The sequence below is a fragment of the Besnoitia besnoiti genome, chromosome IX (genome assembly GCF_002563875.1).
Source record: "Besnoitia besnoiti strain Bb-Ger1 chromosome IX, whole genome shotgun sequence".
In the NCBI taxonomy this organism is placed as follows: Eukaryota; Apicomplexa; class Conoidasida; order Eucoccidiorida; family Sarcocystidae; genus Besnoitia; species Besnoitia besnoiti.
In genome coordinates, this window is record NC_042364.1 from 1276692 (window position 1) to 1293330 (window position 16639).

At 58.8% G+C, this 16639-nt stretch overlaps 3 protein-coding genes across 3 annotated transcripts; 1 reads left to right on the forward strand and 2 right to left on the reverse strand.

Annotated features, from left to right (window-relative positions):
- Positions 1-4019: 4019 nt before the first annotated feature.
- On the reverse strand, positions 4020-7878 carry BESB_013510 (zinc finger (CCCH type) motif-containing protein; the record flags this gene model as incomplete). The annotated part of the gene is made up of 5 exons (XM_029360081.1): positions 4020-4334; positions 4848-5347; positions 5389-5707; positions 6402-6780; positions 7298-7878. 5 exons carry the CDS (start codon positions 7876-7878, stop codon positions 4020-4022), a joined length of 2094 nt encoding a protein of 697 aa, XP_029216748.1.
- Positions 7879-9103: 1225 nt separating this feature from the next.
- BESB_013520 (uncharacterized protein) lies at positions 9104-11415 on the forward strand (the record flags this gene model as incomplete). The annotated part of the gene is made up of 2 exons (XM_029360082.1): positions 9104-10582; positions 11017-11415. 2 exons carry the CDS (start codon positions 9104-9106, stop codon positions 11413-11415), a joined length of 1878 nt encoding a protein of 625 aa, XP_029216749.1.
- A 2656-nt stretch (positions 11416-14071) lies between these two features.
- Positions 14072-15760, reverse strand: BESB_013530 (rhoptry protein ROP4; the record flags this gene model as incomplete). Its single annotated transcript, XM_029360083.1, has 1 exon — positions 14072-15760. One exon carries the CDS (start codon positions 15758-15760, stop codon positions 14072-14074), a length of 1689 nt encoding a protein of 562 aa, XP_029216750.1.
- Between the last annotated feature and the right edge of the window lie 879 nt (positions 15761-16639).

The following is a 16639-nucleotide window of genomic DNA, read 5'->3' on the forward strand; positions in this document are numbered from 1 at the left end:
CCCGTCAGCGGAAGGAGCTAGCGGCTTAGAAAATATCGCGCCTTGACGGGCTTGGAAAAGCGCAGAGACAACTGAGGCCGGGGCTGGTACGACGGACCTCCCCCACAGGCATCTCGTAGCCATCGCTATACTAATCAGCGGGCGGAGCTGAGCTCGCAACTTCGAAGGGGATAAGAGCCTTTTCATATACCAGAAATACACCACAGCATTCAAGAGAACTGTTAACGTTTGTCCTTGAAGAGGTGTCCATTCTGGAGGCATGGCTGTTTGCTGCGGCGCTCGACGACACGTCCGTCAGCTACGCTGCTGCTATCTCAACGAGACATGTTTTTGGCTGCGTGGCTGGTGAGAAGATGCGCGTGACGGAGTCTCGCCGCTCTGTTCAGTGATATGCTCTCATGATGGGAGGCAGACTCTTCGAGGACATAATCCGGCATAGGCGACGCATCGGTGGGTCCATCGTTCCCACCACACAGGGGGCCTTTCGAAACTTGCTTCTACGGCGTGTGCATCTAGCACAATGCTGAACTTGCAGTCGCCCGTCTTGCAGCGTTGCCATTGACTAGAACTAAATTTTGTGCGCACGCAGCAGTTTCAGGCAAACCAGTCTCTGGGCTCCCCGCATTCTACCGCATGCCTCGTCTGCTAATAAACAAGTGACCAGCCCACGTCGCCTAACTCCAATGGAGACTCCTCTCCTGCCGCAGTGCTGACGTTGTCCGACAGCATGATCATTATTCTGACAGCGTGTGTCCGTCCGTCTGCACAAGCACTTCAGACTCCTACCGTCGTCACATGATCAGATGCCAGGATGCCCCAGATGTTGCCGTACAGAAACTGAAGCTTACGGAGGCATGCACGGTATGTGCCTCTCCGTGACCGGCGCACCACAGGCACGTCATCGCTGGGATGTGGAGGTGTCCCGGTTCTTCTCACTGGCTCGTGGGGTTGACATTGCGCAGTGGCAACTCCAGCACGTTGTGTCAGAATCATAGACGCTGCCTCATCACACTGCAAAATGCTCTTTCACGGCCACACACAGACGAGGCAGTCCACCCTTTACATCTTCGCTCCTGTCATTTGCACTTTCAATCCGCCAGACCGACGAAGCGCCATCTCGCGGCCTGCCCTTGCACTCAGCAACACCGGAAAAGAGGCGACTCAGAAATCAACGCCGCTCAACAGGACACACACGGACAGCAAGCGACGGTGAGGCACACACGCCTGACCTGTGTTCCAGCCTTCCCTTGGTCACCCGAATAAGGTGGGGGTATGCACCTCATGCGAGTGTCTTTCAAACGAGGCAGCAGGGTGGTAGAGTAGGACCACCCGACGACGGACTCCGGAAACGATCGTACTTCGCTTCACCTCGTGGCGGATGGCTCACGCTTCCTCCCTCTCCTTCTCGCCCCAACCTCCTGGATGCACTGTCAACAACAGTGCATCCAGGCAAGCGCGCCCGCACGACCTTTTGCGAGAGCCGTTTTCTTCGGAGCGGAAAGTGCTAACCAGACATACCCCGCCAAAAGCGATAACTGCCGCAGAGGTGCGCAGAGGCCGACTTCACTTAATGAGAAATAGATTACTATCGGCGGCGGGGTTGCGCGAGCGATTTCAGTTCCATGCGAGGGCGCGATCCCGGACCCCTACATGGGTTGGGCGTTCCTGAAGCCGTTGTATGCACACAAATTCGTAGGGCATGCGCTGCGTACTAGTGGTGGAGCTCCGGATCGTCGCTCCTGGCTTCCGCCCACTAAAGTGCACGGCTCTCTATCTGAGAAAGCCGCAGAGGCAGGTGCATGGTACGCTGATTCGCGTCTCCCCGCTGGCGTCTCGGATGACCGTGGTTTCGTTCGTCCACACTATTCCTTGTTACCAACGCACTGATGCTTCTTGGACACTTCTCGCGAAGGTATTCGTGAGCACTGCTTATATTCGACAGCTGACGACAACGTCCACTAGCGACCACATACGCTATCGTCGTGCGCATGTGCACCGTCTAGAGGGGAAATAATCCGTGGTGTGCCTCTGGTAAGGGACATGCCATAGAACGGAGGACATCTCCGAGATTACAGTCGCGTGAAACGCAGACATTCAGCCACAGCAGCCTACGGCAAGCAGAGCATCGCACTTGCGCGGATCTCGAAGACAGGGCTTTCCAGCGACATGTTAACCATCTGGCCAATGTGTTGTGCGTAGTAGCATCCATCTTTGCCAGCTGCCCATTTCTCCGGGAAGAACACGGCCGCAGTGCGACGAGTGCTTGGTCGCTTCGAACCATAGAGACAGACTATCGGTGCGCAGGTTATTCTAGCACCCGACTCGATGAGAGCGAGACAGGCGCGAAAAGGTAGGGAGTTTGCCACCGGCTGGCAAAATCTGCGAGAGGATGGTCGGCGGCTGGTGCTCAACCGCAAAGCGAGATGGGGCGTGCATGCCTTGTGGCGATCTTCTGTGGAAAAGTTGGTCGCCAGGCGCCTCAAGACCTCAGCAGCATGACTTGGTTGTGAATTAGCTACGTTCCAAGGCTGGAAACTATAATCTTCCAGCCAAAAATCTGCAACCAAACACTAGTTCTGCGAAGACAGTTTGTCTGCACCAGGTAAGAAGGTAACAATTGAGCAACAGTTCACAGTCTTCCTCGGTCGAGAACCACGGAGTGGTGCTGTGGCCCACTGATCTTCGCTTTCTCGTACAGCTCATTTGACTTGGCAAAAGAGACTCTCGACGTTGTCCCCTCCGCCCCTCACTGTCTTCGCCGTGGTTCCCGCTGGCACCAGGTTGTAGGACGGCGCTCCTAATATGTTTTCCAGGCTGCGCGGTACCTGGGGGGATACACACCGCGTCGTACATCGCCCCGCAGCTACAACACGTACTTGTCCTCCTGCCACATGCTGAGGCCTGGCGGCACACCGACTGGTCCAGTCACACCGCAACTCTCACCGACGGAAGATCCCAGCGCTGGTTTCTAGTGCCCCAGACAGGTCACAGGAAAGAAAGCAGAACTCCTCCTTTTCGTCCCTGGTTCGTACCGTCCTTCTGCGATCAACGTGGCTGCCAGTGCCCACGCAGAGATCTATGCTTTCAGTGCTATGTGAATGCATGGGCTGTCTGCACCGAGAATCCCGCCGCGGGTTGTGTTCGCCTCACTCGCTTCCCGATAGGGAAGCTGACTTTTCACTGCTGCACGATTACGCCGTTCACTGTAGGTGTCTACAACCCGGCAGAGAGCACGCCTGCAAATCTGCCAAATTTCTAGCAACGGCGAGAACTGTTTTCTTCACTGACGCTTCCTCCCGACGCACAGCGATCAAGGAAAGTGTCCTTTTGTCTCATCCGATGCCGACAGCGAACCGGCGCGAAAGTGGAATGCTGGCGTGCAGCGATCGCCGTATCAGCGTTCGTCAAAGTATCCTCGTAAGGGGAAGGCTCAGGCCTTACGCGGAACGACAAAACACAAAAGAAAGAAGCATAAAGGAGACACAGGAAGCGCAGAAGAAGAGGGCAAACAAAGGTAGAGAAACACAACCATGAGATAGAGCGCTTGGACGCGCTGACAAGGAAACCCTCCAAAAAAATCGAGGCTGTCCTCTCAGTTCTTGCGCCGATTCACCGGGCGGGTAGACCCGCACCGCCGGTCCTTCTCCACACAGACTGCGTAGCCATCCGCGTCCTCTTATGCCACGCATCCGAGCCCACGCTTAGCTCGAGTAGCGTCCCTCCCCGCCACTCGATCGATTTGGTGCGAAGTCGTCGCCAACCCCGGCTTGTCGCTGTTCTCAGTTCTCTTCCGAAGATGTATTCCCCTCCGGTCTGCGCCTCTTTAAACTCTCACGCTGCGTCTTTACTTTCCGTCGTTTGCCCTCAAGCAGGTTCTGTCTGCCCTGCACATTGACGGCGGCTCCTGATTTTACTGAGCGACAAGAACCGCGAGCCTCCGCCCTCAGAACTTTCCTTTGGGCTGTTCCCCTGGAGGCCTGCTGCCAGGAGCCCGGCGACTTCTCCGATCGCTCTCTTGACTATCGTTGCTGCGCGCCGAACGCGGCGCCGCCCTCTCCTCCAGCCGTCCCCCCCCCTGCCGTGCTCGCGAACACTGGCGCCTGAGACGCCGCGAAGGTTCGATCGCGCAGCTCTATAGGGGCTGTGGGCTGCAGAGTCCCCTGGATGCTGCGAGAAGGCGGAAGGGGAAGAAGCTTGTTTTGAAGCAGCATCGCGAAAAACGTTGTGTGGTCGATGCGCATCGTCTGGTCAATTCCTGTGCCCGCTAGCAAGTCCTCCGACGCCCTCTGAGCCATCGCGGTGCACAGCAGAGATCCCAGGGCGGGCGGTACTTCCTGTGGAAAGCAAAGACACATGAGAAGAAATAGTCCGCTACAGCAAAAGAGACACCGCGGCCGCCGGCGCGTGCACGCGCACAACCACACTGCGCGCGATCTTGAATGAGTGTATATTCACGCCGAAATGTCAACCAAACATGCGAAGCTTAGATCCGGCTTCTTTCGTCTTCTTGTGCACCTTACTCCATATGCCTAGAAGTATGTATAACTCCAGCTATAGTTATTTAAGTACTGCTCGGATGTCTGTCGCACCGCCCGGACATATCCGTTTCTACGAAGTCAACACGGTGGCTGGAAGCGGATACAAACATGTCTTACGGCGTAGCAACCGCTCGCGTCCCTGACATGCGCTCCTCCCCTGCAGTTCGGAAGCCGCGCGATGCCAGAGAGAAAAACATCTGGGGGCACACAGGTCTGCGACCCAGGTGGCGCCGTGGGGTGTCTGCGAGTCACCCCAGCAGACGCCGGCCGCAGGAAGCGCGTGACTTCTTTGTGCCCCAGAGTGCTTACCGTGCCGTCTCTGCTTTTTCGCAGTGGCAAGTCGTCATTCCACGGATTGGTAACTTTGCCGAGTTCCTCGAACTCCACTTTGCACTGCTTGAGCCACATCACGCGGAAGTTGCCCCCCAGTCTGAGCTGCACAGGCCCCCAGATGCCGGGGAAGAGCTGAGGGTCGGGCAAGCTCATCATGCGCCCGAAGCCCTGAAATCCGCCGCTTTCGTTCGCGGAGAAGAGCAGCAGGATGTGGTCGGTGGAGTTGAAGGCGTTAATGAGCTTCCGCGTGTTGCCTTTGCTGGTCGCCCAGACGCCATGCTGGATGGAGGTGTAGATGTTGCTCATCCGATTGCTTTTGATGATGAAGAAGCGCTTGGTGCTCTGCGGCGACGCAGGCTGCCCCAGCGGGTCGACGAGCAGCGGCACAGCGCACGTCGTGGAGGGCGCCAAAAGTGCGCATGACGAGGACGACAAACCGGACGCGAGCGGCGCGCCATGCTCGTCTCGCTGCGCCGCTGACGCAGAGTACGGGGCAGCCACAGAGCCGCCCCCGTACCCAGCACTCGCCCCAGGCCCCCCCCCCCAGCCCCGTGCGTCGAAGAGGCGAACGCCAAGGCACGGAAGGCGCTGGTGGGGCCCTCACTCGGCTGGCTTTCGCTGCGCGAGCCGCCGGCGCCGTCGCCGACCCCGGCTGAACGCGAGACACTCGACCCCCGCCCCAGAGACGACGCGAATGCCCCCCCATGGCCAGCGTGAGAGGCGCCCGACGCGCCCGACACCGCCGCGCGCGCCGCCTGCGAGAGCTGCCGGCACTGCGCAATCACCTGGCTCAGCTGTTCCTGACTCTCTGGATCCAACTCCGTCGGAAACACTTGCTGAAAAGGCACACGCCCGCAGCAAAAGATTGAGAACGTCGAAAATGCACCCCGGTGTGACTCGAGAGGGCAGCCCAGCCGCACGCTGGGGGATCCGACCTACACCCAACGACCCGCTCCAAGAAAGCGCCACAAGTATGTGCATATATATATATATATATATATGCATAAATATATATATGCATAAATATGTATCTGCTGCATGCAGTCAAGAACACTGGCTGCTCTAGGGCATGGGCGAGGGCGCTGCGTTCGTGATGCGATGCATTCCCCACGCCCGCAGAGGCAGCTCGACAGATCGGCTGTATGGCTCTTACACTCAGCCACGTCCAGCTGCGCAGGGCAGTTGTCGCGTCCCGCCTGCCATCACCCGACGCTGAGGACGTTGAAACGTCCGATGGTGCATGTGTCTGGGCAGCGCCTAGGCATCCGCTCTACACGACTCTCGCGCTCTGTGCGTAGCCCCCGCCCCGCCTCACCCTCCCGTTGCCGCGTCTGCAGCCTCCTCCTTCACTGCGCACTCTCCCCGCACGCAGGGACAGACGGAGACAGAGGCGCTCGACGCACACGCGGCAGTCCATCGCCGCGTTCCGCGGCGATGGGGCGAACACGCCGCGCCTCCCCCCTTCCCCCCCCCTCCACCGCTGCCGCGCGCCAGGGGTGCTGCTGGCCTGATTAGGCCCCGCCGACGTACGGGGTTCGCGAGGATTTGCTCGAGGAACCAAGACGGGAGGATCGGCGGAATGTCTCTTCGGTTCCGCGCGGTGTGCTTTCGGCGGCACTTGGGGCCCAGCTTGCAGAATCCGAGGAAGTAGTTCACGCACTCTTGCTGATGAATCGCCCCTGTAGCCCCTCCCGACACGTAGTCGGTGGAGGTGAAGTCCGGAAGCGAGGGCGCAAACGCAGACTGGGCGGCGCCCAACTTGCCGCCGTCATCTGCCTCGTGCTGGCTGCGCGCAAGCGCACTCGCCCCGTCGCCGACCGCGGCCGACGCTGGAGCCCCAGGAGGGCCCTTTGGCCCCCCAGCCGCCGACGCGGGCGCCGCCTCTTCGTGGCGAAACGGGCAACAGCCTCTGCGAAACGGAGACGGAGACAAGCCAAACAGCACAGCATGCAGATACATACATTTACGTATATGCTCATATATATATATATATATATATTCCAGCCAGGGAGGAAAACTCACACACAACTTCGGAGGCAGAAAACAGATGCGACTAGAAAGAGCAGGCGAATGGCGGAGATAGTTCGCCGTCAAAAAACTCAGAGTCATCGACCAGGACAGAATGGAACTCGCTGCTTCTTGGCATAAGAGCTGCGAGTCCAGTTTGGCGGATGCACGCCCCGGGCATGCACATAAAAATCCATATGCATACAAGCAGCTGGGCATCCTGCAACGGGGCGGTTTCGAGTTCTTTCGTCTGTCGATGGGGACACGTCGCTTTTAATGCAACACTAGAGCACACACATATCTGCGGAATTGATCCACTGATCGATTCTGCAACTAGTCTTTGCAGGAGAGACCGGGGCGGCTTGCTCACCACCAACGACGAGAGAGGTGTCTGTCTGATCTCGGGTGCATGGGCTTACCGCCTGGTATCTGGGCAGCAAAGCTGGTTCCGGCACGCGGGCATGCGGTGGTAAATCAGCTGGTGAAGGAAGTCGCAGAACTCGCCCTTCATGCACATGCCTTTCCACCAGTGTCTGCAGACAACTGTGTGTCTCCCCCATTGTCTGCCGCTGACGCAGTCTGCCCGCGCGATGCCTTGTTCATTGAGAAGGCGCACTTCCTCTTGCTTCTGCTGCTCCAGGGACGGCTCAAAAGAAAACTGGAAGCGATTGTCTGTGACGGTCAGCGCAGACGCGGGGGGCAAGTGCCCCCCCGAGGGTACCTGCGGAATAAGAGGAGAGGCCTGAGAGGAAGCGGCCGACGCGTGAGTCACAAAGTCGCAGAGTCTCCGCTTTTTTCGCGGCTTTTTCTGCAGGGAAGTCCCAGACGCAGGGAGAGACGACGAAAGCAGAGGAAGCAGCGCCCGCGCTTGCGCGGAGAGCGCCAGCGACGGCGAAGAAAACGAGCTGAACGGGTAACTGGGGGGAAGCAGAGGAGGCAGAGAGCAAGCGACCGCGGCAGACGCGGCGGAGCCGTTCGGCGCCGGCGGCGGCGCAGACATCGTCTGAAGCGAAAAGGGCGAGAGAGCGCGGGCGTCGCTGGGCGCCTGCAGATGCAACGAGCCGCTGAGACCAGCGACGACAGACTTCTTCCAAGGGCCCCACCCGAGACGCGTACTCGCGCTGACCGACACAAACGGAAAAAGAGAGAAAAACAAAGAGCCACATAGAGGAAAGAGAAACCAGAAACGGACACCAAAGGCGAGAATTCAAGACGAAACGCGAGCCAGCTTGCGCGGGAGGCCGCGACGGCCCGCGCCAGCCTCGGACGAGAGAGATTGGAGAGAAGGCAAGGCAACTTACGCCCCCCGCTTGCTCATATCGTGGATTCTGGGAGCAACGGCGACGCAACGCAGCCCCTAAAATCGCGAAGGCGAGGAAAAGCAACACAAGCAAGACGAATCCGACCGCCGAGAAAATCGCAGCATGCACGCGCGCTTGCCGCCAAGCGTTGCACACGCATCCAATGTTATCTCTCCTGTCAGGCTCTCAAACTTGACTTTTTTCCCTCTTTCTGCGGCAGTAACTGACAGAGAGAGGGAAGGATCCGGACGCCTCTTTTGAAAAAAGAGCTGTCACCCGTCTCTCGGGTTTTCAGACCCGTGTTTGTTTCTCCTCCCGCGCCTTCTCCTGACCCGCGCCGTCCTGGTCTTCTTCGTCCGGCTCGACGCCCGGGGCGGGGATTCACTCGGCTGCGGTCTCCTCTCCCTCCCGCGCGTCCCCGCCGTCCTCCTTTCCTTCCCCTTTTTGCCTCACGCACACTCTCTGGGGGAATTTCGGGGGAACGCATGGGTGCCGCGAGCAGCCCGAATCCCCAACAACGGCCTGCGGCGCGGCTTGGCGCTGTGTCTCCTCTCGCTTCTTCTTCCTGGCACCGCCTCCTCGCCACACGCCTTCGTTTCTCCTCTGACCAAGTTTCTCCCGTCGCTCGTTCTCTTTTTCCCCTTCGTCTGACTGAGCGCCCCGGCACCCGTCGTCTCGCTCTGTGATCCCCCAGGTATTCCACTCTCTCAGCTGTCTGTCGTTCCTCCCGCTGTGTCTCTTTTGTTGGGTGTCTCTGTCTCTCTTGCCTGGCTTCGTATCCCCTCGCCGCCTGCCGTGAGCGTCTTATGGCTCTCCTCGTCCAGTTGGGTCATCCCGTCTGTCTGCTTCCCTCCTTTTCTCCTTCCCTAGCTCTGCCCCTGCTCGCGCCGCCCAGGCCGCCTCTCCTCTCTTCCAGCAGGGACGATGAGGACGCCTGCCGCTATCGCGCAGTCTGTTCTGCGAGATGCTGCTCTTCGAGCACCGCCGCTCGCCCGGCTCTCTGCAGGCGCCTCTGCGAGCGGCCCCCACCAGCGACGTCGTGGCGGCGCCGGCGAGCGGCGGAGCCGTCTGGCGTCTGCAGAGGAGACGTGCATGCGGCTGTCGCATCCGGCTTCTCCTGCGCGCGCGTCGACGCCCGCCTTTGCTGTGGAGCTGCTGCGCCGCTGCGCGCGCCGAGGCGCGCAGCGTGAGACCCAGGAGGAGGGCGCGCCGAAGAGCCGCGAGCTGAGGGGGAGGCACGTCGTCGCCCGCAGCAGAGGGGGCGACCTCCGGAGGTCGCCTGCCTTCGCAGGAGCTAGGCTGGAGGCGGGCGCTGCTAAGGCGCGCGCCAGCGAGTCTCCGTACCCCGCCAACCTGTTTCAGGGTGGCGGCTGGATTGACGGAAGGCAGGGGCAAATGACGAAGTGCAGAGTGGCGTCGGGCTTTAGGCACTTCTCGACGGGACATTCGGGCACTGTCGGGCGCGCGCTTTTGCGATCCTTGAAGTTGAACGGGGTGGGGTCTTATGACCCGCAAGTTTGCGTTGAGGACGCTTTTCCGCCTAACGCTCTGTCAGCGGGGGAGGCCGCGGCGTCGCCCTCCGGCGCGTGCCGTTACCGGCTCGTCCTCGACGGAGACGCTGTGAAGTCGCCTAGGGGCCGCGATCTCCTGCTACCCTCTCGAGATCTCGCTTTCGTTCTCGCCGCCGAGCAGCTGGCTTTGCGCGAAGACCTTCGCAGGTGCGTCGCCGCCCATCCGGTGGCTGGGGGGAGTCCTCGCTCTGCTCTTTCTGCACCTTCGGCGCCGTCGGTCCTTTCTTCCGGCGAGGCCGTGTCTGAGCAAGCGCGAGGCAACGCAGACTCGCCAGTTCCGCAGGGCGAGAAGGGAATAGATTTGAAGCAGAGACAAGAGCAGCTTTTGGTGCAAAATGCGCGGCTCCAGCGCTTCATCAAAGAGAGGCCCTTCGCGCTACGTCAGCCTGTGTCGTCGATTGTCTTCACTGCGGCGGACTTGATCGAGGAAAATCTCCAAGAGACAGCAGCCACGCTTGCGTCGCTTCTCCACGGGGACACGGCCCTCTCGAGAGAAGACGGCGCTGAAGAAGAAGCGGAAGGCAGCGATAGGTTTTCCTCCCTTTCTTCCTGCGCGAGCGCGGCGCCTCTGTCGGGCGCTTTGGCGCCTTCCTCCGCGTCTGCGCATTCCAGTCTCGCCTCCGGCGGGGGTGCGGGCGCCGAGAGCTTCTCCTCAGCGTCGAGCTTCTTGCGGGAGAGACTATGCGGGACGTGGAGGGACGAAGTGCGGAGGCGAGAAGAAGAGATTTTGGAGAAGCACGTGCGATCCTTTGAGAGCCGGCGATGTGCAGGAAAGCCTCTGCAGCGCTCCAGAGGTTTATGTCTCGCGCAACAGGACTCCGAAGTCATTCAGGTAAGTCTGCGTTTTGCGTCGATGCAGCCTTTACCCCTACATTCTGTCAGCGAAGCGAAGGGGGCGAGAGACAAAGCGAGAAGAGAAGTCAGAAGACCGCGCTATTGTCCCGGTGGCGTAGAGAGTGGGCACATGGCTCTGCCATGTTTGTGCTCTTATCCTGTCGCGCTGGTCTCGCGCTATGCGTCTTGGAACGAGCTCTCTGTTTCGTGTTTTGCCCCCGTTGCCGCGCCGCGTTCGGTGGTCTTGGCTTGAATTCGCGCTCATTGAATTCCCCCGGCGCCCTCGCTCTGCTGCCCGGCAAGCTTCTGTCAGCTGAAACCACGCAGTCTGCGCGGTTCGTCTCTTGCTGGAGCTCCTCGATCTGTGTTTGGTCTTCTCGCGGGTATCCACAAACCCCTTTGTTTTCGCGTCCCCTGTCGCTCGTTCCGCAGCGTCTCGGGGCGTTCTACGCGTCCTGCTCTCCGCTCTACCTCGCCGCGCTGCAGGCGGCCGCCATGCAGCTGCGCTCGCTGATTCTCGCAGACGAATTGCTTCACTCACTCCACTGCGGCGTGAAACACGGCGTGGATGCGCGGCGAAGCGCGAGGATGTCGCAGAACGGTGTTGTCGAGGAGCAGAGTGCTCGGGAAGCGGAGGGGCTGCCGGCGGGGCGTCACACGAGTCGCAGGATGGCCGAAACTGTCTCGTACTTCTGGGAAGCTGCAAACATAGAGGCAGAAGAACAACAGAGACGCTGCGGCCATGTTGAAGGCGTCCATGACGTAGAGAAGGCGGAGGCGCTCTTGTGGCTCCACGCTGCAACCGTCGTCGCCACCTTTTCTTCGCTTTAAGAGTGCCCCCCGCCTATCGTTTCCTGCGGACGGTTCACCTGCTCCGCCCGCGTGAGCACGGGACGCTGTCTGTGCTGCGATGCGCTGCGCTGTCTGCGCGAGAGGGGGAGTGCGGACTGGAATTCGTGGATTTGTGCCCCTACCCTCTTCGCACACCCGGCTACTTCTTTCTAGTCTCTCTTCCGTCTGACTTCCTCGCCCAAGGACGCTGCGCTGCTCTCTGTAGCCGAGAGAGTGCGCGGCGGTCTAGCTTGGCATCGAACCACTGCCGGAGGCGCGTCGCCGCGCCATGGATAAGTGGCGATATTACTCCATAGAAGGCGGCTTCGGAGGGTGCTGTCCTCCCAGCAGAGGCCTCCGTGGCGACGGTAATTCGTCCCTGCAATGGTCGTGCTACACACATCCTCGCTGTTTTGCGCCTGGCGTGTCTGTGTCTCCCCTGACAGGGTGGCCTGCTCACTCTGTGCGTTGACAGTTATTCTCGTTGCTTTTTCTGCACTGCAGCCCGTCATATCATTTTCCGGCAGAGTTTATGAGGCTTGTCGTCGTCGGAAGCAAAGCGGGGAGCGGCGGCAGGTCGCACAGGACCCCTCTCTAGCTGCGTTGCTTGACGCTTGACGCGCGTGGAGCTCAGGGGGGTAGTTGCCAGGAGTCCGGGACCGCCAGTGGGAAGATTCAGCCGAATCACGGCCGGCAAACACCATTAAAGCGTGACACCATTCTGCATGTTCCCGAACTGTCGACCGTATATCTCTTGAGTTATTGTTGTGTCCTGGTCGTGTGGAAGTAAGTAGTACTGATTTTACGTGTTTCCGTAGCGCCACCTGCCTCGCCCGTCTGTGAGGCGCCATGAAACAGCAGCTGCAATGGGCAAATTCCACTGGATGACTTCGTTGTGGCGCTCCGCGCGCCGCAGCTCTGGCACTTTGGGGACGTTTCACATGAGCCTGGCGACTGCTCAAACTGTGCGTGTGCGTTCACAGCGGCCCCACATGTGTTCTGTTTTGTGCTGCGTTCGGCTGAACGCCCATGGCTGAGGCCTTTAGAAATAAGGGTGCGTCGCGATAGTCATTTTGTCGTTGGACAGGCATCAATGTGGGTTGACGCAGCGCTTGGATCTGCCTCTCCACACCCGCACTGTAGCTGATCCTCGTTTGTCGTTCTTCCCAAGAACCCGGCACTTCCGTCCAGAGGCTCGAAAGGCGAAAGGAGAGCCAATGAATACGTCGCGAATGCTCCACTGTTGGGAGTCCCGCTTGACCGACTAACGCCTCATCTTTTATTATCACGTAGAGAATGCGTGAGTTCCACTGTCGTTTCGCAAATCACGGTGGTCAAGCGAGAACCAAGCGGGACTCGAGAGGAACGCCCACGTATGATGCAAGACGCCCGGTTCTTGAGGGACATGGGGCGTAGGCTGTGCGTCGAAATTATAGCAGTCAGGACACTGGGATATCCGAGGCCACCTCAATCTCCAAGCCCAGTTTGATGCATGCGTATATCTGTATATCATGCACTGGAAGCATACAATCAATCCGCGTCTGGTTTTGACCCCACAGTGCCAAAATTGTGTGTACCATGGGCCGAACATTGCCTGTCAGGACAAAACGGCACTTCTTTTCATTACACATACAGGCGGGCAAAAATGTACTCAGGTCACGGCTCTATGTCCTGTGAAATGCTATTTATTCGTTTAGCCAATCGAGCGATCGTTGTTATGTAAAAACCGACATCTAAGTGCCGTACGGAGGTTGTGCCCGCATTGCCTTCCTTTTCGCGCGTTTTGCCTGCTTCGGGTTGCCAAAAACTTGGACGCTGCTCTCACATCGGCGCTGAGTGCTTTGCGTTGGGCATAGAGAAGCAAAACAAAGCGCATTTTGGCGGGATCCCTTGGACCTCTGGAACGTGGAGCCCCTGGATGGCCTGCACGCGAACATTAAGCATCTACAAAACGTCAGGCGCCCGAGCACCACAATGAGGGGGACCCAGATAACAACCAAAACTCTAACACCGGTTTTTAGTTCCCCTCCAAATCATGATTCGCTGGCGTCTCCCGGCTGGCGCTACTTTCGCCACTGGTGGTCGCGTCCTATGGTGGCTCGTTCAACCACAACTACAGAAGGGACACAGCACACAGGGGAACCCGGACGGGCACCACAGCGAACTACCGTGTCCCCCAGTCGTAGCTTGGTTGAAGTGATGTACACAGAAGCGGTGGTCATGTGTTTACCGACCTGCAAGCAACGGGGAATATGCACGCATCGTGCTGACCTGCTGCACAAGCCGAAAGACTCGTACGGGGCAAATCAGCCGACGTGCGTCAGTCAAAGGACGAGTACTTGCCTCCCAGGAGATGCAGCGGTAGCGAAAGCTACCTGCGTGGCCAGCTTCACCACAAATCGATAGTTCACGCGCTGCTCGCCAACCCCTTCAGAGGCTCACAAAAGTGTGCCTCATGTAGGGGTGCTCTCCCTCTATGCGGGCATTTCGTGGTGTGCTTCTGTTTGTTATGTCGTTTCTAAGACACGCCAGGAAAGACAGTCCACACTGTTTTAGTGAGATGGATGCGGGCGCGTGCTACAAATGAGATTGTTTAGCTAGAGTGTACCCGACAACGCAGAAATGAGGGGACCTGTTCTCAAGGAAGGGATTGCCCCTACACGCCACTTGCACCTGTTGCTGAAGACATCTCAGCTGCGTCGGATGTCCCGGCAGTGTCCTCGTAAAGCGGCAATGCGTGTGCAATTTCGCTTTTGATCTGGAGGTACTCCGGGGTATGCAGAGCTTGCATTGCGAGTACGCGGTGCGTCGGGGAAGGGTCTACGAACTTTTGAATCAAGCTCTTCACAGAATCCGGAACTCCGCTGCACTCAGAAAAATCTGGTTGCTGACCTTCTGCGTATCCACACCAGATCTGATATATTACCAGGCCTGCACCGAGTGCATCTTTCGAGAAATCCGCTTGTACACTCTCACGGGGTGTGACTCTCTGGTGAGATGCAGAGTCTTTCGGGATAGACGCCCTTTCCTCTCTCGCGGCATAGGCAATGCCAAAATCAGCCAAGAGCATTCGGCCGTCGCGCATGAGCAGAAAATTATATAACGCGACGTCGCCGTGGACGACTCCTTGGTCCTGAAGATTAGCCGCCAGTCTCACAACGTGGGACGAGAGTTGCAGTCTAGCATGGTACGCCAGACCAGTAGGCACAGAACCGCTCGCCAAAGCTTTGACGACCGTGGTAAGCTTCAAGTGAGCTCTCGGCATCAGCATAAACAAGTTCACAAGCCACGTCGTCAAGCCGTCAGAGGAAACGGCCACGGTCAGGCCGCGCTCAGGGAATTTCACTACGTCACTGGGGACCAGAAATCGTAGAAGCTCGTACGCTTGATCGGGGCTTTTGACCTTCTCAAATAAATTTGTGCAGCGCGCCTCCATGGTTACTAGCTTCAGTTCTTCGAGCGAAGGCTGGTGGTGATACCTGACAATCTTCACTGCTATGTCTTCGTGCGTATCCAAGTCTGTCGCTGGGAACACAATTCCTGAGGAACCGCAGCCGGTGACGAGGTTCCGGCGCAGACGCCTTTGTGCGTTTCGGAGAACAGACTCTACTCTCACGACGTCGCCCTCCGGCCAGAACGCCTTCGACACAGCTTTATCGAGGTCCGCCGCATGAGGAGGCAAGTGAACAGGTTCTTCTTGGGGGAGCTTTGATAGCAAATATTCGAGTATCCTGTCGCCTGGTTCTCTGTAACGAAAGTACAGGGCGTTGTGGAGAGTCGGAGATGCGCCACCGCCCCTATTAATATTGAACGCAGCGAAAGTAGGTGGACTCGGCTGTCGACGCAGCGTGGAGAGGTATGCACCAGCAGCGGCTACACTGTGAGTGATGAGCCTCGTACCACGGCGCCAATGCGGGAGCAGCCTACTTCCGTAACGAACACGAGACTGTGTCCTCTCATCACGGGGCGCCGCCGAGGTCCCCCATATCCTTGCGCAACCGCCGAAACAATCCTGAACCCTCCTCAAGAACGTGGCAGGCTGGCTCACCCCGGATGGTTGTGAGTCGCCTTGGGCATCCTCCTCGATCCAAGAGCCTCCGCCGGGTTCCTCACGCTTCGAGAGCGTAACTGACGTAGCCGGGGCGATGGAGTCCCACCCGTGGGGCCCATTTCTCTCCTGCACTACAGCGATATTCACATCTGTTTTCCGAGGCAGCTCGAGGAGTCGCCGCTGCTGCTGCATCGAGCTACCCCCCGTGCGTGCCCGGCAAAACACCATGGCCACGAACACCACAGCCAGCTGAGCAAGACACGCCAGGATCCTGGCGAAACTAGTGCGCTCCATCGTGATTTCGCCACATAGATACAACCACTCCCCACGTCGCGACAGCCCCACAACTCTTGTTGCGTTTCTCAGCAGCAGAACGATGGAATATCCAGACAGTGCACGCTGGCTGCCCGAAAAGCATCAGGCCGCCAGGTCTGGCGGCGGGCCGGAGAGAGACGCCGAACATTTGAACGAGCAGACCAGCCGCGAACTCGCGGGCGGATCAGTGGAGACACGGCCCTAGCGACCTCTGAATTTGTACGGGAACCACCCGCAGAACACGCTATCCTTTTCCTTTGCTCTCCTTCACTCCAACCCACTTTTTCTCCCCTTTCGAACGGAGGACCCGCGCGCCGTCTTTTGCCTCGCGGTTGATTAACGGCGGACGCGTGGTGGCGCTTGCCAACTTGTCGCTCTTCGTGGCGTCGTCTACTATGTCTTCACCAGCGATGTTTCTGTCTCCGCCTTGTTTGCTCCTTTCATCTTGCTCCGCCGTCTCCCTTCCATCTGCGCGCCTCTCGCCGCTTGTTTTCGAACCGTCTTTTTCCGCCTTTTTTCACCGAACGGAAGTGAATGCCTAGGCAAGACAGACGCCACGTTTTTCCGTACTCGAGTTGTCTCGTCCGCCCCGCGTTCCCTTCTTCGAGCCGAGGCATCTTCCTTTGCAGTATTACACAGGAAAACCACGCCACCGCGGCACGCTGTTCCCCATTTCATTTGGAGATCCCTTTCCAGCTGTGCTTTTCGCGCCGCCTGTATCGCCTCCGTCGTCTTTCGCGGCCTCTGCGGTTCTGCGCCTGGCACCTGTCCCCTGTTGATTCAGCCTCGTCCGTCCGTTTGTGGCCTGAAAAGACGCCGCCACGTGTCCCATCCTCTCCGGCCGTGCCTCTTCGCCCT